Here is a 22495-nt window from a genome sequence, read left to right as displayed (position 1 = left end):
ACTGAAAATATGCTGCAGCTATTCTTTTGTTAAGTGTTAATATACTGTCTCTTGCATGAGTAATTACTTTGGAACCTATTCAAAAAATCCAAACTAGCATTTGGAAGGATGGACATCAAAAACATTTCAACTCACTGGAGCGGTCAGTGTCTACACATGTAAAGATGTGCTTTTTATTAAAGTGGTAACTCCTTGTCCCGGAGATGCAGAGAATGTCTATTATGTAATAAAGTAGCAGTACATCCATTCTGGTGTCTTTCCTCCACTTTCTCTCATGCCTAAAGCATTTTCCTGACTTAAATCATGTTGAGAATTGAAAGCAGCAAGCCTCTTTCTAGAATGCAAAGAAATACTCATGGAAAAGGTCGGTGGTCAGAATACTGGAGTTTCTTTTTTATTTAAGAACAGAATAAAGCATTTTTAAATATATTAATTTGAAGTATACTACACTTAAGTTGGATGCTGGTTTGCACATTAACAGTGTTCAAAACCAAAGATGATTGCAATGGTCCCCTCCCTCCCCAAATACTGAACAAACAGATGACTTTCAGAACCAAACAGTGCTCCAAAAATCTCTTAGTTAGAAAGGTAAAGGAAAGCTAATCAAAATGCCAGCAACTGTGCTGGCAGCAACCAAGGCCAAGGTTAATGCTCTTTCTTTATTATTGTTTCCAGATAATTGATTTTTTTTCCCACACTGTAAGGCATGAAGGTTTTTCATGTGGTTACCAGACAGGTAGCCACTATCATGTCTATGGCTCCTAATACTTCCAAGTTTGAGCTACATCATGGGTATAAAAGAAGACAAGTTTTGGCATTGAGTAGAAGAGGAAGAATATACCCAGAACAGGATGCCTCTGGGCAGGCTACCTTAAAATACAAAAGTGATCTTAATTGACTGAACATAACCCCCCTCCGTAGTATCCCACCGCAAGAGTCTACAAAATGTACAGCAAGATGATAATCTGATGGTGGATGAGTGAAAACACATCAGATTTGACTTAATCATTGGGTCCTCCACGATTACCTTTCTACCCTGTATTTACTCAGTTCACAAAACTAGCACTTTGTGCCACTATTTTGCTCAAAACCAGAGACAATGCAATGAAATGTAAAAGCATGGCAAGAGGCAGAAATGGCAAAAGCCTGCTATTGTAATAACTCTCTGTAAGAAGTCATGAGTCCCAAGCTGTTTGCACAAGCCTGATACTGAAGACTGCAAAGGATGTGGTTTCAGGATCACAGCTAAATAAAGTACTGCGCTGAACAATTAGAGAACATGTAGGTAACATGTTGGAAATAATGAAAAGGCAGACTGAAATCCTGTATACAATGAACTCCAAAGAAACACCTCAGGCTTTGGATTTCATTCAGCTGCGACTAAAATTGGAAACTTCCAAAATTTCTTCAAGTATAACACTGCTTGGTAAGTTAATGCTCATTGCTACTATTGTTCCCTTGCAGAAGAGAACTCTGGTATACTTCCCATATGCATAATGAAATATAATACTGCTTTATCTTCATATACACAGGTGACCCCAGCTAGATATCAATTATTAGTGTGTGTTTAAAGAAGCTCAATTTTTCATTTCTGTGAAATGTTACTGACGATTCCTGAGACTGGAGAGACCTTTTGTGTGTAAATGCACGGTACAAATGTGAAGTGTTAAGTATGAATAAATACAGCAGCCTTAAGAAGGCAGCTTGACAAAAGAAGCGTAATAAGTGAATTTGTGGAATTAGTGCAGTAAATGGCAAGTTAGTGGCAATAACTGAACCTGGCGTTTGGCTTATGTACCAACACAAGTCACCACAGTTCAGTTTCAGCAAGCTCATGCGATTCATGTCTTAGGAGCCAGCTACAAAAGAGAGTACGAACGATAAACCACTCAGACAGCAAGGCATGGAAAATCCACCCAAAGGTGAGGATATCTCTCCAAGCCAGTAATAGCACTTCTTGTTTGGCTTCTAGGAAAGCCAGGTTAAAGGAGTGAAGTGACAATGTACTGAAATGAAAAAGTGTAAATCCTACACTCACATTGTCCTGTGTCTATGAGCAGAACAGTTAGGTGTACTTGATGAAGATGTAACAGGAGTCTGACATTTTCTCTTCAAGTTTTTCCAGTTGCAATGAACTTGCATTGTAAATATTGAAAAACCTGACCAATAAGAGAATGGCTTAACAAGGAAGAACATATTTCCGTTCGGGAAAAAAAGAGAAGTCCAGTCACAAGTCTCACGGATGCATCTGTTGGTCCTTTACAGGGAAGGAGCAGGGGAGGAAATACCAGAAGAGAAAGCACATGTTCCGAAGTGCCTTCTCAAAACCAAAGCGAGTTCTGAATTATTATGTCCAGGACTTCTCAGTCAGGGCACTGTAAGAAATCCAAACTGGATCCCGTGTTGTCTGCAGAAATTAATTAGTGGTAATAGGAGAACGTGAAACTATAGTTGGTCGGTGAAATTTCCTTTCTGTAATTTCCGGTCGCTACAGTGACATGAAGGAATTCTTTTGTAAAACCTCTGATACCAGCTACAACTGCAACGTACAGTTTTTGCAGCACATTCAAGGACCCAGCCAACTTGGAGCACTGACTTAAAGAATATGACTTCAGCTTTTCCCACTCCAAGAGGTTCCCTCCTCCTTGGGCTTCCTGTGTAAGAGAACAAAGTGAGAAGTTTCTGGGCCTTGGAGGCCAGACCAAAAATCCCTCAGGCTAAAGGGAAGAGTTGGATGTTTGAGTCAGATGGACGTTGTTGTTGGGTTCATTTGCTAGTCTTCTTTTTCATCTTGGTGGCATTGATGTCTGCTTTTGTCTTCTGGATTCGCGAGAATATCTCCTTAAACAGGGCTTTGTATTCTGGTTGGCTCTGCTCAAGCCGCTTGTCCACAGCTTCCACATGCTTGCTGAGGCTCTTCTCCATTGTCTTGAGCTCATCTATCTCATAGGCCTCTCCCCGAAAGTCTCTAAATGAGCTATCCCGAGAGATGGGGCGGGAGGTCTGGACTCCGGTGTGACGCACACTGTCCTTGTGCTGTCGGCACTTGCTAAGGAGCTCCTCATACTTCTCCAGCAAGGCGTGGTACTGTTCATCCACCTCCCTCAGGATCGACATCCCCCTCTTGCGTACGTTGTTGGCATGGAGTGTGTAGTTGCCCACATGGCGGCTCACGGCATCCTTGGTTACTATGGCATTTAGGGCTGTGTCGCTACAGCTTTTTCGGACTGGGTGGTTTGGAGAGGCTGCCATGGAAGATTCATGGTTTTTACCTCCGTCGTCCTCAGACAGGTCTATGTAATCAGATTCCGGGGCATTATTTAAAGGCTCCAGAAGTGCTTCTGAAAGGTTGTCCTCTCTGCTGAGGAGATACTTCTTGACTTGTTTCATTTGCTGGAGTTCCAGCAGCTCTGCCTCCAGCTCTTTAATGCGCAGCTTGCAGCTCTCCATCTCACACACACGCTGCTCGAGGTCTGAGTACTCCTGGATGACAGACGTGTACTCTCTCTCCACCCTCTCCTTCCGCTGCTTTTCCTGGTTGACTTGAGACCGGAGGGAATTTACCATTGCTTGGAGTCGCTCATTCTCACGCTCTAAGGGCATCTGACTAAACTCCATTGAAGAGCTGTGAAGATGGAACGCGTCCTCATATCTGATATTGTTAAAAAAAAAAAAAAAAAAGCAACAAAAATAATTCTCTCAGGCATTACAATATGCATCTGTAATCAAGAAAAAAAAAACAACTGGCCAAAACAAAAGATGAATTTATCTTTGATCTCTGTTGAAAAATACGCATTCTCCTCCGCATTCTTGGGAGGGACGGTGGCTCAGCGGTAGAGCATCTGCTTGGGAAGCAGAAGGTCCCAGGTTCAATCCCTGGCATCTCCAAAAAAGGGTCTTGGCAAATAGGTGTGAAAAACCTCAGCTTGAGACCCTGGAGAGCCATGAATGGGGCTGTGGCTCAGTGGTAGAGCCTCTGCTTGGGAAGCAGAAGGTCCCAGGTTCAATCCCTGGCATCTCCAAAAAAGGGTCCAGGCAAATAGGTGTGAAAAACCTCAGCTTGAGACCCTGGAGAGCCACTGCTGGTCAGGGGAGGGACGGTGGCTCAGTGGTAGAGCATCTGCTTGGGAAGCAGAAGGTCCCAGGTTCAATCCCCGGCATCTCCAACTAAAAAGGATCCAGGCAAGTAGGTGTGAAAAACCTCAGCTTGAGACCCTGGAGAGCCACTGCCAGTCTGAGAAAACAATACTGACTTTGATGGACCCAGGGTCTGATTCAGTATAAGGCAGCTTCATATGTTCATGGGGAGGGACGGTGGCTCAGTGGTAGAGCATCTGCTTGGGAAGCAGAAGGTCCCAGGTTCAATCCCTAGCATCTCCAAAAAAGGGTCCAGGCAAATAGGTGTGAAAAACCTCAGCTTGAGACCCTGGAGAGCCACTGCCAGTCTGAGAAGACAATACTGACTTTGATGGACCGAGTGTCTGATTCAGTATAAGGCAGCTTCATATGTTCCTCCCTCCTTCCTCAGCCAGGACTATTCTGGGAAAGGTTGGCACAGGCAACAACAGAACTTTCTCTGATTGACTTTTTGTCACCAGCAATTTTCAGGGCATAAGTATGAAAAATACCTTTTCAGACTAGCCCTCTATTTATCCTTTTCTCAAAGCCAGAGCTCTCAGACTGATACAAAGATATCCTGCATCTAAGGAGCTAATATGAGTTTCTTCTGCAGAGAATGGGAATTTGATAATGCTTGGAACTGCTGCAACATCTACCTTCATCATTATAGTAACAGGCAAAGACATAGGTAGGTGCAAAGGACCAAATTTAGTAAAATTCTATGCACTCCATCAAAATCAGCAAAATAATATTTAAGTAATTCCCCCCCCCCCCCCACCCTAATGCATTCCTTCTGAGTACCTAGGACTCGAACACAGCTCCTTGAGGCAAGGGAATGTGTGGATAGTTCGGCGTCGCTCTCTTTTCTCCCGCCGGACTCGCAGCTGATCCAGGTTCTGCAGCTCCTCAACCTGCTTCTGTAGCTCATCTACCTGATTCTGCAGTCCCTCTATGGTTTCTGTCAGACTTCAAAGCAAGAAAAGGGAGAATGTAAAAATTACCTTGAGACCAAAGTACAGATTAACTATTACAGTCAGTACAGTATGGCGTAGGAAACGGGAAGCTCTCCATCTGCCTCGCTTTTTCCTGTAGCGTTGTCACTTGGAATTCCCAGCCTTCAGAATGTGTCTTCTCACTCTTCAGTGAACTTTTAAATTACTAATAATTAAGAATACAGGGCTGTTTGCTCATTCCCTGAAGGGATGTTTCAAAAGTGTGCGGAAATGTTAACAAAAAACCCCCAAACCCTGATTGATATCCCAGTGTAAAGTATGGTATGATACAAGGACAGCTGACAAGTTACAATAGAGAGAGAGTGAATGCACACAGAGAGCTGAGTTGCACTGCTGGCTTCGCTCTGCTGTTGGACAAATTCAGTGTAACCTCTGAACAAGGTCCTAATGTATGCAGAGATTCAGGTGGGTAGCTGTGTTGCTCTGAAGCAACAGAACAAAGTAGGAGTCCAGTGGGACCTTTAAGATTGACAAAGTTAAATTCTGGGTATAAGCTTTCACAAGCATTCATGTATCCCAAGAAGTGTGCACGCTTATACCCAGAATTTAGACTTTGTTGGTCTTTAAAGTGCCACTGGATTCAAACTTTGTTCTAATGTAAGCTTGTAGGTTTTAGATGCTTGATTGGGACCTTGTTTTTGCCAGGATTCCTAGGATTCCCAATCATGCATACAAAGCCTACATATGTACCCTCCCTCTTGTTCACAAGTTATCCAGAATATGTATCGGGTGGCAGGCAGGGCCAATAGTTACGATTCTGCTCTCTCCTATATGCATTCACTCCTTCGATTGCACCCTGTGAACAATCCTTCTGTTCTTTGCATTTTAATTAAATGCCCAAGCTAGGATTTGCACAACAACACTCACAGCCCCCCCCCTCCTGTGTTGAAACACACAGGTCCAGAGCACACTCATCAACTGTGGTACGGAATGGCCATCTCCAAGTCTCCTTTGAAGGACAGAGTTTTGAGGGGCTCCCCAAAGTAACCCCATGGCAGTTTGGCAGGTATCCTAGCCACAGAACACAAGCAAGGAAAGCATGCCTAGAATTCTCGCAGCACTCCCCCCCACACACACACCATGACTGAAACACACAGAGACCCCTAGCAAGGACTGGAATGTTGCAAAGCATGCTCACAATGCTCCCAGGTCCCCTCAGGCCCAAACACATAGATCCTCTGATCACAGCTCAGGACTGCAACTTATCGAATCAGCTGCACCCCTTTCAAATTTGCATTTCTTTAAAGAAATGCTGGGCCAACTTATGAGAGAAAAGTGAGTTACCTTCTACCCCATCATGAGATGCCAAAATGACTGTGAGCTGAGTCTTTACTGAGGAAGTGGCTAACTCTTCCTGTGCTAATGACAGCAAATACTCCAGAATGGTAGTGGACAGGCGAAGGGGGCTAATCCCTTAGACAATGCCAAAGCTTCAAAACGCACCCATTTCCTACAATAGGAAAACATAGTCGAAGCATTCTGGGTCTGTATCCATAACTTGTGGGAAAAGGGACTATTTTAGGAACGGATCCTTCATTCTGCAAGGCGCAGTCTTGCCACATCATGGTGCAACACAGCACTGTTTGTCAGAAAATCTGGGGCAGGAAGGAACATACTGCATTCTGAGCCTACTATGTGGAACAGCTCTGAAAACCAGATATGACTAGGCCAAAACTGTAAGAATATAATCCGACGCCTCTGCCACTAATTTCCCCAACACCCTGCTCAGAAGGGGGTGGAGATGCATAGACCAGCACCCCAGGCCAGGGGCTCTAAAACCCGTCTCCCAGCAAGGCTGGGTCACTGCCCTCTAGGGCCAGATCTGGCATAAACGTCACTTTGTTGGGCTAAGTCATGTGTGCCACACTAGTTACATACTACTTTGAATTTATTTTCAACTGGAGATGTTGCAGGAGATCATGCACCTGGCGCAGGCTGAGAACATGGCCAGCGGTGACTATGTCTTCATCCACCTGAACATTTTAGGGGAAAGCATGAGAGCTGAGGGGCATCGTGAGGCAGCCAAGCCCTGGCAGAGCAAGAAGAGCCAAGGTATTGGAGTCCTCCGAGAGGCCTTCCAGGTAAGTCCAGGACTCTGTTGCAGTGGTGGGGAGGAAAGGGAAAGGAGGAAAACTAGGGAGCTGAGGATTAGTGTTGGAATCACACCAAAGGATATTGTCTTCCCTGGGTGTTTTGCAATGCAAACTTAAGGATGTGATGGGATTAATCTATATTGATCTATAATCTATATTCATCTATAATCTATATTGATTAATTACTGTAATATTTTTGCAATGTCTAGAAGATAAATTTTCTATCTTGTGAGGGGTGGCCAGAACATAAGCCAGTTATTCCAAATTGGGACGGTAAAACCATTGAGGCCTTCCAGGTTGGATAATACAACTATGCTCGGGGAGTCAGGATAAAGGCAACTCAGGGTTCTGTCCTTCCATCTGTCGTCAGAAATGAAGACATCAATGTCAAGGGTCTTGGCCATTCTTGGCATTCACTCTCCATGGAGACGCAGATGCTTGCTAGGGGAAATTCAGGTCAGATCCTCTACAGTATCATCAGGTGATAGGTCAAATGCACTCTTGGGGCTGTAACAAGATGCAACTGAGACCTCCTCATTGGGTTTGTGATATGGGGATCAGAACAGAGTAAAGCTGAAACAAGCACCAGTAAATCTAAAATCACTTGGGTCATGCCCAGCATCCAACAGGTGGGGTTGGTGGGCTTCCTACTTATGATGTGTAGGTGACAAATAGTACTGGAGCAGGCCAGCCTGCTGCCAAGACAGGGATGACCCACAGGGATGCTCAACTGATCCTCGTCAAGATCTGTAAGGGACCCTTCAGAAGAGTTAAAGTGTGGTGACAGAGTGCGAGGGGACACCAGAATGATATCTTGGTCATCAGCAGACCTCTTAGGGTGCCTGCTATGCTTAGCAACTCAGCCTTATCCTTATGTTCAGATTTTCTGTTTCTTTGATGGAGGCTCCAATTGGGAGCGGGCAGGAGATAATGCAGCCCTAGAGGGTGACTGAAGCCATCTAGATTCCAAAGTATGAGCTATAGAGGAGGCCATGGGTCTTCTCAGCAGCTGGAACCGGCTGACAGATGCTAGTCTGGAATGGATCTCTGGTGTTGGATTGGAGGCTGGATGACTCCAAGGGGAATGGTCCAAACTTGCAGCAGACTTCAGAGGATCCGAGGTGGACAATGCTTTCTCCTACAGTGCGGTCTTCAGCTGGGAAGCCCAACCAGATTGAGCCTTGGGTGTGAAGTGCTGACAAATTGCATACGTACCAACATTATGGGACTCTCCAAGGCACAAGAGACAAAGCTTATGCTCATTGCTGTGCATCATCTTGGTCTCACATTTGGAACTCTTTTTGGGCAATGCCTTGATTGCCATATCTTAGGCACCACAAGTGATTGCACCAAAATAAACAATTCAGGGTAGGCTGGTGTCAGGCTCTGTTCATTCATGATAAAAGCTGTTATTGTTGCCTAGAATACTAACAGGGGACCGGGTTAGTAAAGAGGGAGGGGGGAAGAGCAGAGAGCCATTCCCAGGAATATCAAAGGTTGCCAAGGTCCCTTTGAAGTGAACAATATGTGCCAGATTCTCACCTCATCCCCAGAGACACCAAGGACATTTGCCTTTGGGAAATGTAACCACCAATGGAAGAGATAAGGGGGGGGGGAGCGCTGGGAAAAATCCCACATGCAAAAGTAGCCTTTTGCTTTGGGAATTGAGGAGTAGAGATTATTGCTTTGATGTAGAAGGTTAAATGCTAACAATTCGGACTGAGCTCTATCAGTTCCAATCACCGCCATGCTGGAGGAGCTCTGAAGTATCCAATACATGCAACTTTATTTCAAACTACTAAGTCTGCTTGCTTGTGAGCGTCAATGAACCCACGCCTGACAGCTGGTTAGTATTGCTAGCCTGTGAAACAGACTTCAACCAAAGCCACTCCAGCACAATACAAGAAATCTTACTGACAACAAGAACAATAAAAAAACAAGCCGGTAAGAGGAGCACGCTAGAAAAGCTTCCCATCTTCACGGCAGCAAAAAAGGAACTGAGGCAAAGGGGAGCCTGCCACTGGTGCACGTGATGCCTTTGGTGGGAAAACCTGAGTGTGTCAGCTCTGGAAAGGTTGGGGTGTGCCCCTTAGGAGCTTTTATGCTAGAAAAAACTATTCTGCAGCCAGCCTGTGCAAGCACAGTCCTGGTGTGGAGCGGCACTGCAGATGGAAGGTCAAAGGGGGAAGTCAAACGGGGGCTTGCTTGTCCAGGCAGATGTTTGTTGAGGTAGATATTTGCCGAGGGTGTGCTATTCCATGAGGTAGGAGTTGCGTTATGAGGCAGAGGTCGTTCCATGAAGTAGGTGTTGGGTGAGAGAGATTTTCTTCGGCAAGTAAAAGTAAAGTGGGGTATCCAGGGGTTTTCTCGGTGGGGGAATTTTAGCGAGAAAGGATTGCATGTGGAGCTGGAAATGGGGCCCCAGGATTGGAGAGGGTGGAAGGCACAACTGCTTTCTGGTATTGGGCTGGGAGGGGTATACTCAAGGTGGGAGCAGCAACAGAGAGCTGGGATGTTGAAGGGGAGGATGCTTCCCCTCCACCTCTGAATCATTGCTGTCAGACGCCTCTTCTCCAAAGAGTGTTAGCAACTGCTGGTGTCTGGGCAGTGGTAACAACTCTTTTGGCTCTCAGGAGAGCCTCAGGAACAAATCAGGAGAAGGAGGCTCTGAGACCTCTGGAAATGCCCTGCCACGGTTGGGCTCCAGTGGGCTGGCAGGACGGGTTTGGTGCCTGAGGATGGGGCCCTGTGGACTTCTTCCCCCCATGATGAGCACCTTTTGCACCCATTTTCACTCTCATGGCACACAGAGATGTTTAAAATCAGGAGGGGTGGGAGGTATAAATGTGGGTCTTCAGCTGAGGCACCCAGTAGCTAAGCCCCTCTCTGCTTGGTGTGAACAGAGAGACGGGGTGGATCAGACCCCTGAGTCCACCTAACAGCCGAACCCTACCAGGGGATGGGGTGTTCGCAATCAGGAATAAATGAATGTGTTCTGCTTTTTAAAAGTTCCTTGATTGTCTAGCTGCCTACACCCAACAGAGGAGAGAGGGCAGAGCTGAACTGAAAATTTATTATATAGCATTCTGATCCTCTAAAGCAGAATGGGAACTCATGTTATTTGCAGCCAGCAGAGCCTGTTAAGCTCTGGGGGGGGGGGGGGGGGCTCCTATTTCTGCTTTCAAGGCTGGAGAAGGCTGGTAAACATATTGATTGGGTGGGGAGACAGTCTGGGAATTGAAAGTCTGTGGAAATTCTGTACCGGTTGAGCTATCACGAACTTCAATTTGCAAACCACTAACTGCCCCAAATTTGTCACAAACTTTAGATCGTGAACAGGTTCACGCCATCTCTATTTGTGTGAATCCACCTAAAGGACCCACCAGAAGAAGCTTTACCATTGTATCTTCTGTTGCGATGTTTTGCTCTCTAGCACAAGCTTCTGATTGGCCAGCTCTAGGTCCCGTGCTGTCATGTCCAGCTGCTCATAGACCTTAGTGTGCTGCTCATTCATATGTCGTAACATTTCCAGCTGTTTTGTCAAATACTGGAAAAAAGAAGAAGACATCCGCAAAAAGATTAGAAACCCAACACCACAGAAATTATTTTTTCAGAGCTGTGGTGGTTGATCAAATAATACATTGCGATGGTTGGCCGATTAATAGATTACATTACTCAATCACAAACCTTGCGATCCACTAAAACATAGGCCTGATTAATGGGGCAATACATTTAAAATATCAATTATTTTTGATATCATAACATTTGCAAATGAGGCACTGCCCTTCTCTCTGACAGAGAGACTATTTCTCTCTTACAACCATGCTCCTTCTACAGTGGGTCCATTTAACGCATACAAATCTAACTCTGTTTTAAAGCCACCCACGCTTGTGGCCATCATTACACCCACTGACGGTTAATCCTAAAATGCACTTGCTTGCTGGGTAAAGAAGTATTTCCTTTGGCTTACCCTAACTCTATTATCCGTCATCTTTACTGGGTGCCCAAGTTCTGATATTGCAGGACGGAAAGTTCTCTCTATCCATTTTCTCTACTCAATGCATACCGTATTTTTCGGACCATAAGACGCACTCCCCCCCCAAAAAAAAGTGGGGGGGAAAGTGTGTGCATCTTATGGTCCGAAGGTACGTACCTTCGGGGGGGGGGGGGATCCGCTGCCTCTGCCTCTGATCCAGCGCTTCCCCCGCGCCTGCCTGCCTGGCTCCATCTTCTTCAGGCAAGCGCTGGGATCGCTCCACGTGGCCCTACCGCAAACCCAGCGCTTCGCAAGCGCCGGCTGCGGAGGGGGCAGCGTGCTTCCTCCGTGCCTGTCTGCCTGGCTCCACCTCTGATGCTTAAAGCAAGCGCTGGGATCGGAGGGCGGAGGGATGCTTAAAGCAAGCGCTGGGATTGCTCCCTCCGCCCTCCGATCCCAGCGCTTGCTTTAAGCATCACAGATGAAGCCAGGCACACAGGCAAAGAGGAAGCACCCGCCCCCTCCGCAAACCCAGCGCTTCGCGAGTGCCGGCTGTGGAGAGGGCAGCTTCCTCCTTGTCTGTCTGCCTGGCTCCACCTCTGATGTTTAAAGCAAGCGCTGGGATCGGAGGGCGGAGGGAGCGATCCCAGCGCTTGCTTTAAACATCAGAGGTGGAGCCAGGCAGACAGACAAGGAGGAAGCACGCTGCCCTCTCCACAGCCGGCGCTCGCGAAGCGCTGGGTTTGCGGAGGGGGCGGGTGCTTCCTCTTTGCCTGTGTGCCTGGCTTCATCTGTGATGCTTAAAGCAAGCGCTGGGATCGGAGGGGGGGAGGGAGCGATCCCAGCGCTTGCTTTAAGCATCAGAGGTGGAGCCAGGCAGACAGACAAGGAGGAAGCACGCTGCCCCCTCCGCAGCCGGCGCTTGCGAAGCGCTGGGTTTGCGGTGGGGCCACGTGGACCGATTCCAGCGCTTGCCTGAAGAAGATGGAGCCAGGCAGGCAGGCGCGGGGGAAGCGCCGGATCGGAGGCAGAGGCAGCGGATCGCCCCCCAAGAGGAAGGTGCGTCCTATCGTCCGGAGCGCCTTATGGACCGAAAAATAGGGTAATTTTAATAAACTTCTATAACGTGCCCCCACTTTCAATTTTTTCCCAAAACTGCAAAGTGCTGGAAGCTTCAGATTTCCCTCATAGGAAATAAGCACCAACACCTTTCTTACGCTCTTTTGCAGTTTCTCAAGCTCTGCAATGTCCTTTTTACAGTGACCAGACGGTACACAGTACCTAAAGTGAGGCCACACTACAGATCTATACAGAGACACTCCAATATTGGCTGTTTCGTTTTCAGTTCCTTTTCTAATAACTCCCCATATATGAATCATCTTCAAACGAACTCTTCAAAACTACTGCTTTATTCATGCACAAATGTATGCAGATATAATAAAACAGTTACCGTAATCGATTGAGATTTATGTGATTAATCAGTTATGATATCCTGGTAGATCTCCCTAACATTCAGGTTTTTTGCCAGTGTTCCTCAGTGTTCTATTAAAATGACTGTGTTATACTGTAGCCCAAGGGTGGGGAACCTCTGTCCCGAGGGCCATATAAGGCCCTTGAGGTAATTTGGTGTGGCCCTCGGGGATTGCTGGATCGAACTGAGCCATGTGGAAGCCTCCCTGGGGCTGGCTGGCCAGCGAGGATCATGGGGCCCAGCTGCGCTGTCCAGCAGCCTCCCCAGGGCTAGGCAGGGATCACAGGGCCCAGATGTACTGTGCGGTAGCCTCTCTGGGGCCTGGCTGGCCGGCCAGAATTGCTGCAGGGCCTGGAAAAGTTACTGTCACAGTTCAGTTTGCACTTTATTATCCCAGATGGTGTGACCTAATATGCCAATATTAGGGAATGTGGTCTAATATGCTACTGAGTTCCTGCTGGGCTTTTTCTACAAAAAGGCCCTGGACCTATGCATTTGCCTAGGGCGGCGGGCCGTGTGTGTGTGTGTGTGTGTGTGTGCGCCAGATTAGGCTCTCCTCACATGACTTCAAATAGAAAAACAATTATTTTCATTAATTTTGCTGGCCTGAATCATTCTCCCTTGGTGGAGCACTGTTTTTTAAGTTGATAATGGCCCGTGAATGATGTTATAAATATCCATATGGCCCTTGGCAGAAAAAAGGTTCCCCATCCCTGCCGTAGCCCTTCCTGCTACATCCTTCATATAGCTTTTCCAAAGTTCCAGCACACAATAGAAGTACTGATTATGTATGCTGTGGAGAAAAACAGGGTTGCCTCAGATAAAGCAGTTATTTCTGCAGCTGTTACTTCTGTATTAGCCGAGAAGCAGAAGGAAAATCCCCTTTTTATCAATATTCCTTAAGCACCGTATTATTAATTCTCTCTAACATTTCCAGTCTCTCTCTCTCTCTCCATCTATCTACCCATCCACCCATCCATCCTTGGATTTATATCCTGCCCTCCCCACAAGTAGGCTCAGGGCAGGTCACAACTATCAAGGAACAATGGAATAAATACAATTAATAGCAAATAGAATATTAAAATTAGCACAGCATAGAACTATCTCTGGCACCCACCAATGCCTCCCACTGGTGCATAACAGACAAACAATAGAACCTATTCAAGAGATGCCAGTATAGAATGGTCAATATTTTCAAGAAAAATCTACTTCTGCCTTTTTATATATAAGAGCTTTAGAATTACCGGAGGCTTTTTAAAATCCCCTTTCCTTTTCCCCCTTTGACTTCCATATACTATCCATCCATCCATCCATCCATCCATCCATCCATCCATCCATCCATCCATCCATCCATCCATCCATCCATCCATCCATCCACCTACCCACCCACCTACCAATGTACTATCAAACATATTTAACATTTTTAAGATTGTAATTTTTTAAGCATATGGGAAATGTAGGGGAAAACGTGTGTGGTGTCATGAAGGGACAGAACAGTTTAACCCAATTTCACAGCTTTATACAGAAACTAATCTGCAGACTCAAAAGAGCTCAAAGTGACCCTTTCAAAAGCTGTAGCTTGGAATGAAAACATGGGCTGGGGGTAGCAGGCACAGTCAGTTTCACTGGTCTGCTGTGTTCTTGGAGGCTTTAATCCTTTGCTGTTTCAGCTCCCTCCATGTGTTTACTACCCTTCCCCCCAGTAACACATCTCCATGGCTATAGCTCATAATAACTGCATCAAATTGGCTAAAATATCATCTAAACACATACATAAGTATTCAGTGTCATGTTTAACAAGGAACAACAACAAAAATGGTTATATGCTTCACCCCAGCATCTATCATTAGTACCTCTATCTCTTGTACTTGTTCCTCATTGGTCGTGTACATCTGTTGCAGAGAATCCTCCAGCTCTTTGTTGCGCTCCAGCAGCGTCTTGCCCAGTTCAGCAGCTAAGTGTAAATCTGAAAAGTCAAAGAAAGAAAACACACTGAGGGCCTTTCCTCCATACTCTTTGGAACAGAAGGTGTGAAATCACTACAACAGCCGAGGAATGAATTCATTCAAAATATTTAGGTAAGGCCTTTCCAAGGCTCAAGGCAGCTCCAAAATATCACACACAATTAAATAATAAAATCAGCAAACCTAAAAAGCCTCAATCGACAAAAGTCATCATTACACAGCAGCCACTTGTGCAGCATGTATACTTGGGGAAAAGATACAGAGGGGAAGCAGCTGGGAAAGTAGAGGTAACCTGGAGCCTCACTGTCAGAGAAAAATATTGAAATTTGTTTAAAATAACAAGCCCACTTTTCTCCCAGACAACTAGGACCCAAGCTAGGTAACAATTGTTTTTATCTGTATTATAAAACAAAACAATAACAACAAAGAACTGGAATAATTTCAAAAATACCTAAACCTAGAATTGCCAAGTCCAATTTAAGAACTATCTGGGGACTTTGGGGGTGGAGCCAGGAGACATTAGGTGTGGAGCCAAGATCAAGGCTGTGACAAGCATAACTGAACTCCAAAGGGAGTTCTGGCCATCACATTTAAAGGGACGGCACACCTCTTCAATGCCTTCCTTCCATAGGAAATAATGAAGGATAGGGGCACCTTCTCATAGAATTGGACCCCCTGGTCCAATCGTTTTGAAACTTGGGGGATATTTTGGGGAGAGGCACTAGATGCTGTGCTGAAAATTTGGTGCCTCTACCTTAAGAAACAGCCCCCCCCCCCCGAGCCCAAGATATCCGCGGATCAATTCTGCATTATTTTCTATGGGAATAAATCTCCATAGGGAATAACAGAGTTCCCAGCAGACATTTCCCTCCCCTCCCCCCGCTTTCTGATGACCCTGAAGCGGGGGGAGGGCCTCCAAACCGGGGGATCCCCTGCCCCCACCTGGGGATTGGCAACCCTACCTAAACCACAACCTATATGACAGCTCAGTAACCATCGACCCACCCAAAGCCTAATCAACAAAACCCAAGTTTACATCAAGTAATTCCAAAGGCACTCTTTAACAGTCCCCTCGAGATTGCAGCAGGGTTCAGGACTTCATAACTTCTTCTGAAAGGCTATTTAAGACGACTAGAGTCACCTGTGAGGGAGAGGCAGCAGACTGAACCCTCAAGGGAGGCAGGAGTGGGACGACCAATAGACGTTGCGCAGAATGAAGTTGCTACATGGGCTCCAATCTAAAGAAGGAGTCCTTTGAGTTGGTGGGTCCCAGGGTAGTGAAGCGTTTTTAAAGGTAAACAGGAATATCTTGAGCTAGATCTGGAGGGAAATTGGCAACTTAAAACAAAGATCATAAAATGGGAGTAACATGCTCTATGCACCTTGCTTCTGATAGCGCCTAAGCAGTTGCATTTTATACAATCGCAGTTTCCAAGTTATCTTCAAGTGTAGTGCCATGTACAGTGTCTTACAACTGACCAGTCTCAAGGTTACTGTAATATGGATCTGGGAGGAGACGGTCTTTGAGCTAAATTCAATTGGGAAAATGCATTTTTGGTAACCATGGACACATGCTTCTCTCATAATACAGCTGGGTCCAACAGTATCCTTAAGTTCCTCATGGTAAAAAAAAAAAGTTTTAAAAAAAGGCCAAAAAAGTCATCTAGTGTGGGAAGCAACTCACCCATCCCTCTGAGTAACCACTCTGGCAACATGCATCACCTCTACTCTGATATGATTCAGTTTCACTTTACTGTCTCTCTCTCAGCTACTTGACAATGGCAAGGTACTGGACTAGGGTGGAAATGGAAGCTTCCGGAGATTGATTTAACATGATGTACTGCTGGATGCCATCTGCATGCTGATCACAACAAACGCCACAGTTATGGATGATCTCATTAAGGGGCATCAATAACAGACAGTATAGCACCTTGATTTTCCAAAAACTCCTTAGTCCATAAATTAGTCTGAATCAATCTTAGCTGTTATTGCCAGGGCAGAAAGTTAGCTGGTGTGGGTTGGTACAGAACACCAGTAAGAAAGTGCCTGAACTGGAACCTCCCTTCTGCTTCAAGGACCTCCCCGCCCCCCCACAAAGGCAATACCAGTAAAAACATTTAAGTTACTGTTACCCAGATTATAGCATATTCTAATACAACCAGGCCAGATGTTCCATTGGCAGCATTCACCCTTTGTGCTGCAAACTGCCCCAAACCAACACTTTTGAGGTATCAGCTCAATTATAAAAGCAGTAGAATATGCCCTCCCCTCCTGATATTAATCAGAAGGCAAACAATAGCAGTTTGAGCTTTCCAATGCTAGTCTGTGTATTCAATGGATGTGTAGAGGTGAATGGAATTGTGTACATTGGTCCCTTTATGTGTACAAATATATGCTCACAGGCACCTACATGTGAGCAAGATTCTAGTTTTGCAGTCCTCAAGAATGCACGGAGAAGCCAACACTTGAAGGTGTACCAGAAGCTTGCTGCTGATGTTTGACTGGACATCCAGATGCCAAAAGATGGGGTTGATAGGGGCAATCTCACTCCAGTTATGTAGCCTTTAGTTCCATCCAGGTAAGATAAATTGCATTAATGCAATAAAGCGTTGAACAGGAGCATCCCCCCCCCTTTTTTTTGGATTGGATTGGATTTATATCCCGCCCTCCACTCCGAAGAGTCTCAGAGCGGCTCACAATCTCCTTTCCCTTCCTCCCCCACAACAGACACCCTGTGAGGTGGGTGGGGCTGGAGAGGGCTCTCCCAGCAGCTGCCCTTTCAAGGACAACCTCTGCCAGGGCTATGGCTGACCCAAGGCCATTCCAGCAGGTGCAAGTGGAGGAGTGGGGAATCGAACTCGGTTCTCCCACTACACCAAACTGGCTCTCCCTAATCCTCTCCCAGAATTAAATATTTGTTTTAAAATTTTATATGCTGCTTAACTGCTACAACAGGAGACTTCAAGGCTGCTTACTATATATTGCAATATAATCAGTACTAAATAATGATAAAAGCAGCAACAATTAGAAAGGCATTAAAACCAACAATATTAAGAACTACAGCTCTAGAAAAAAGTAACAACAAAGCATAAGCCACAAAGCCACATGTTAATAGGGCAGACTTCATTGGCCAAGATGGTACCAGCAAACATTTCTCAAGAGAGAACTCTACAGGGATGGTGCAGCCACAGAAAAGATCATTTTTCTGGAAAACGCCCAGCTAAGGTGGAGAGACCCAGAGAAGGACCTGCAATTATGATTTCAACTAATGAATAGGATCGTATGGGAGAAGGCAGTTCTTTAGATACCTTAGTCCAAGGCTGGTGAGGGCTTCAGTACACATATTTAAATAACTCTTGCAAGCAGTCTGAAAGGCAATTTGAACACTGGTGAAATATGCTCACTGTTGAAAGTCCCTGTTTACAATATGATCTCTGTATTCTGCATCCACAGAAATTTCTGAAGACTTTTCAAAGGCAGCCCTACTGCATTAATCACAGCTGCAATTCACAGATGTTGAATGAATCCAGCCAATTTTCTAGATGAAACTAAAAACTAGGGGTATGCATTTGGCTAAATCTGAACTAAAAAAAAAAAAAAGAACACCTCAGAAAATATCAGTATTTTTCGGGTACTGATTTAGCTGGCTAGTGGTTTTGGATATTGTTTGTCTATTGAAATGGCCAAACCCCCAAATATTCAGGATTTTCACAACTACTAGATAGATGAACAAAGGGCATTTAAAAGGATCACGGTCCCCTTAAATGCCTCCTCTAAGCCATGTGACTCTGTGGCTTGGAGAACTCCAAAGTTGTTTAAAGGGCTCCCAGTCCCTTTAAATGCCTTCCAGGTGAACTCACAGTGGCGGACTGTGAACACTTTAAATGCCATTGGGGTTCTCCAAGCCATAGATTCGCATGGCTTGGAGAAGGCATTTAAAGGGACCACAATCTTTTAAAATGCCTTTTGTTTGTCTATCTGGTGGTCCCGAAAATCCCAAGGGTGTTGCATGCTGGCAGAGCAACAGGATAAACCCTGCCGCCAACAAGATGTGGGCATTCCATGGGGTGTGGCAGCAGTTGATGTCCCTTTGTTCTGCCACAACAGAATCTTGCTGGCTGCTCCATCTGTTTTCCTATCTACACAGGTGCCAATGCAATGGGGAGAGGCAGCTCCCCAACCGTGCAGCCAGAACACCAACAGAAGCTGTATCTTGAAAGTGCCCAGACCCATCCAGCATCCTGGTCACTCCCTCCATACTGCCATCAAGGAGGTGCCCCTAGTGGCAAAGGACCAAGTGCGCTACTGGTCACAGGGGTTGTGATTCCATGAGAATCACTCAATTATCCCTGGAACCTTTTAATATAGTTGAATCATTGTGCCCTTCTGAGGTTTTGTTGTTTGTTGGGAACTCATGAGGAAGGAGTGGCAGGATGGTGTTGACGAAGCAACAAGGACCCAGTGGACGCAACAGGGGAAGGAGCCTTATCCTGGCAAGACTGCAGCCACAGAAATGGAGACGGGCAGGAGGGTAAGGCAAGGGGACAGGCTGTCATCCCCCCAGCCACAATGCACAGAAGCATGATTGGTGGGTCAGCCAACTCACCCTGAGGAAGAATGGGGAGGAGATATCCTGGGATGGCAGGGCTCCTCAGGTGCAATGCCATGGGTGGTCACTTTCAAAGTGGCTGGTTCTGGTGGGCTGGTGTGGCCTGACAAGGAGAGCTAGACCCAGGTCCGTAGCTACAGCAGGGCCCAGGGGGAGCCAGGCTCTCATCCTTTCAACCCCCCCTCCAACTGTACAGCCCCTCCACTGGAGGGCCTCCAATCTGCCCCCTTTGCTCACCGCCACTCTGAACAAGTAGTAGCATTGCTGATCATCTTTTCGCTTTCTTCTCTTCTCTTCCCTTCCCTAACATAGCATGCGGGGGGGGGGGAGGGGAGGGAGGGAGAAAATCTTTTTGTAGCCAGTCTTCTGAGTGCCCAACTAGGGTTGCCAAGTCCAATTCAAGAAATATCTGGGGACTTTGGGGGCGGAGCCAGGAACAAGGGTGTGACAAGCATAATTGAACTCCAAAGGGAGTTCTGGCCATCACATTTAAAGGGACAGCACACCTTTTTAAATGGCTTTCTTCCATAGGAAATAATGAAGGATAGGGGCGCCATCTTTTGGGGCTCATAGAATTGGACCCCTGGTCCAATCGTTTTGAAACTTGGGGGGTATTTTGGGGAAGAGGCACTAGATGCTATACTAAAACTTTGGTGCCTCTACCTCAAAACATAGCCCCCCCAGAGCCCCCAATACCCACGGATCAATTCCCCATTATTCCCTATGAGAATCGTTCTCCATAGGGAATAGTAGAGTGCCCAGTAGACATTTCCCTCCCCCCAACGCTTTCTAAAGCGGGGGGAGGGCCTCCAAATTAGGGAATTCCCTGCCCCCTCCCTCTCTCACACGCACAAATATTTACTGGGTCTGCAGAACTTGATCTGAAAACGAAAGCAAAACAAAGGGAGGGGCCGTTCTCCGAAGCCCTTCCTGTTTCCTGCTTCCTGCTCAGCCTTAAAGGCACATATTTTAGAAACGAACCTGCAGGAGCTCTAAAACTACATGGTGACTGTGGAGGGCGGGGCTTCCCCCGCCAGCCAGCTGGCTGGGGGCGGGGAGAAGCCTGTGCAAACGGGGGATCCCCCGCTGGGGCCTGGGGATTGGAAAGCCTACGCCCAACTTCAGTTCAAAAGGTCTCTATCTCTCTGAGAGATGGGCACATAAGAAATGGGGGGGGGGCAGAGCTGCTGTGACTGCCCAGGTGAAGTGGGGCATGCTTGTGGAACTCAAGGCAGTTTACAGTGCCGAGAGCACAGGGTCACCAAACCAGGTGGGCCCCCCCCCCCAAACAACAAATCCTGCTGTGGGCCCCACCAAACATGAAATTCTGGCTATGGCCCTGGTAGACCCCTTGCTGGAACAAAGCCAATGGCATAAAGACTTGCCACCACAGTGAGGTTGATTGATAGCTGAAAGTGCTGCAGAATGGATATGGTCAATTGCAGAGGGCTAGCCCTATGGAGCTTTGCTAGAGCCATTGGGATCCAGCAACCCTGGGAAAATCTGGATATGCCAATAAGGGGCTTGAACAGCAAACAGCAACAGCAACTGGGCAACATCGGCTGCTAACAGCACTGGCTACGGGCAGCACACACAATATGCATTTTGCCGTTTCAGAGAGCCCTCCAGCAGCACAGCAACAAAGACAGTAAATGCCATCACTGCTTGCTGAGAACCAGGTTCCAGAAACACACTGGCATCCAGTGGATCAGTGCCCACAGAGCTAGGAGCATCCACCCATTGTGGGGTGGATGCAGGAGGCCTGCACTGTAGAAAGATCGGCCATCCACATACATGTGTGGTCTAATTAATGACCCCTTTTCACCATTATGCTTGCCTGCATAATAGAGGCCTTGTACAGTTCAGCAGGGCATGCAAAACAGAGATGTTCCACTGGGCTTATGGTTGCAGACAGCAATGTTTTTTCCATCTTATCTGGCCCGTGACCCCGCCCCTGGGAGGAAGTGACCATGGCTTTTTTGGTAGAAGGAACTCCTCTTTATATCAGGCTATACCCCTCTGAGGGCCTACGGTTGAGGCAGTGGGTGTCTTATTATTCCATCATTTGGCCTCCCTTGTGGTGACATCATGCTTTATTACAGGGCTGCGGAGGTATCTCCCCCGCCCTATATGGCTCCTCCACCAGCAACCCCGGCGAGCTCGGCAGGGTTGCTTCTTGCGGCGGGCCCATGCTCTCCCTGTTCCCCATTCCCCCTAGCCCTGCTGGTTCCTCCGGCAGGGTGCGGCTACCTCAGCTGCATGGAGGGGCTGCTCCGGTAGAGACTCCAGAAGCATCACGTGGTGGGCCGGGGCTGGATCGGGGTCCATCTCTGGCAGCGGAAGGTGGCTGAGGGCATCTGCGTGGCTCATTGCCTTGCCAGGGCGGTAGATGAGCTTGTAGGTGTATGAGTTGAGGAACTCGTTCCACCACAGGACACATTGCGACAGGATCTGCGGCGTCTGGCGGTTTGGGGCAAGTAGGCCGAGCAGTGGCTTGTGGTCTGTGGCAATCGTGAAGCGCCTACCATACAGGTAGTAGTTGAATTTGTATATACCCACCACGATTGCCAATGCCTCGTTATTTATTTGGGTGTAGTTGCGCTCAGCCTGGTTCAAGGTCCAAGAGTAATAAGCCATGGGGACCTATCTCCCGTCTGGGAGTTGGTGGCCCAGGACGGCACCCACTCCGTAAGGGGAAGCATCACAGGCTAAAATCACGGGGAGGGACTCGTCAGAATAGTGGAGTACCTCATTTGAAACCAAGATGTCCTTGACCACCTGGAAGGCTGCTGCCTACTTTCTTCCTCAGACCCATGGGGCGCCCTTCTCTAGGAGTCTGTGTAGGGGTTCGGCCAGGGCTGCTCTGCGGAGCAAGAATGAGTGGTAAAAGTTCAGGAGCCCCCCCCCAAAATTTTGCCGCTCTGCCTTGTAAGTGGGAGCCGGGGCCTGGACTATTGCCCTGGTCTTGTTGGCTGTTGAGTGAATTCCCATGGCATCCACCGCAAACCCCAGGAACTCCATCCTTGGCACCCCAAGCGAGCACATCTGCCGCTACACCTTGAGACCTGCATTCTGGAAACGGCAGAGCACCTCTCGAAGGCGGCGGCAGAACTCATCGGTGTTGGGTGCCGCTATCGGAATGTCATTGAAAAATGGTTGTACTCCGGGAATCCCTTTAAGGAGAGAGTCCATTAAGCTCTGGAAAATTCCCAGAGCCATGCTGATTCCAAATTGTAGCCGCTGCACCTTG

General features: G+C 47.0%; 1 protein-coding gene across 1 annotated transcript in view; it reads right to left on the bottom strand.

Moving 5' to 3' along the window:
- Window positions 1–361: 361 nt before the first annotated feature.
- CDR2L (cerebellar degeneration related protein 2 like) overlaps window positions 362–22495 on the bottom strand; it is a 45167-nt gene continuing 23033 nt past the window's right edge. The window contains exons 2-5 of the mRNA XM_060252629.1: window positions 14526–14638; window positions 10624–10772; window positions 4921–5085; window positions 362–3652 (exon numbers count right to left, since the gene is read on the bottom strand). Of these exons, the coding sequence (XP_060108612.1) occupies window positions 2767–3652; window positions 4921–5085; window positions 10624–10772; window positions 14526–14638 (1313 nt within the window). The 3' untranslated portion in view covers window positions 362–2766. The remainder of the gene's footprint in view (window positions 3653–4920; window positions 5086–10623; window positions 10773–14525; window positions 14639–22495) is intronic.

This window comes from Heteronotia binoei, chromosome 13, assembly GCF_032191835.1.
Source record: "Heteronotia binoei isolate CCM8104 ecotype False Entrance Well chromosome 13, APGP_CSIRO_Hbin_v1, whole genome shotgun sequence".
Taxonomy (NCBI): domain Eukaryota; kingdom Metazoa; phylum Chordata; class Lepidosauria; order Squamata; family Gekkonidae; genus Heteronotia; species Heteronotia binoei.
The sequence above is the reverse complement of the archived record's forward strand: the minus strand, read 5'-3'. Positions and strand labels throughout refer to the sequence as shown.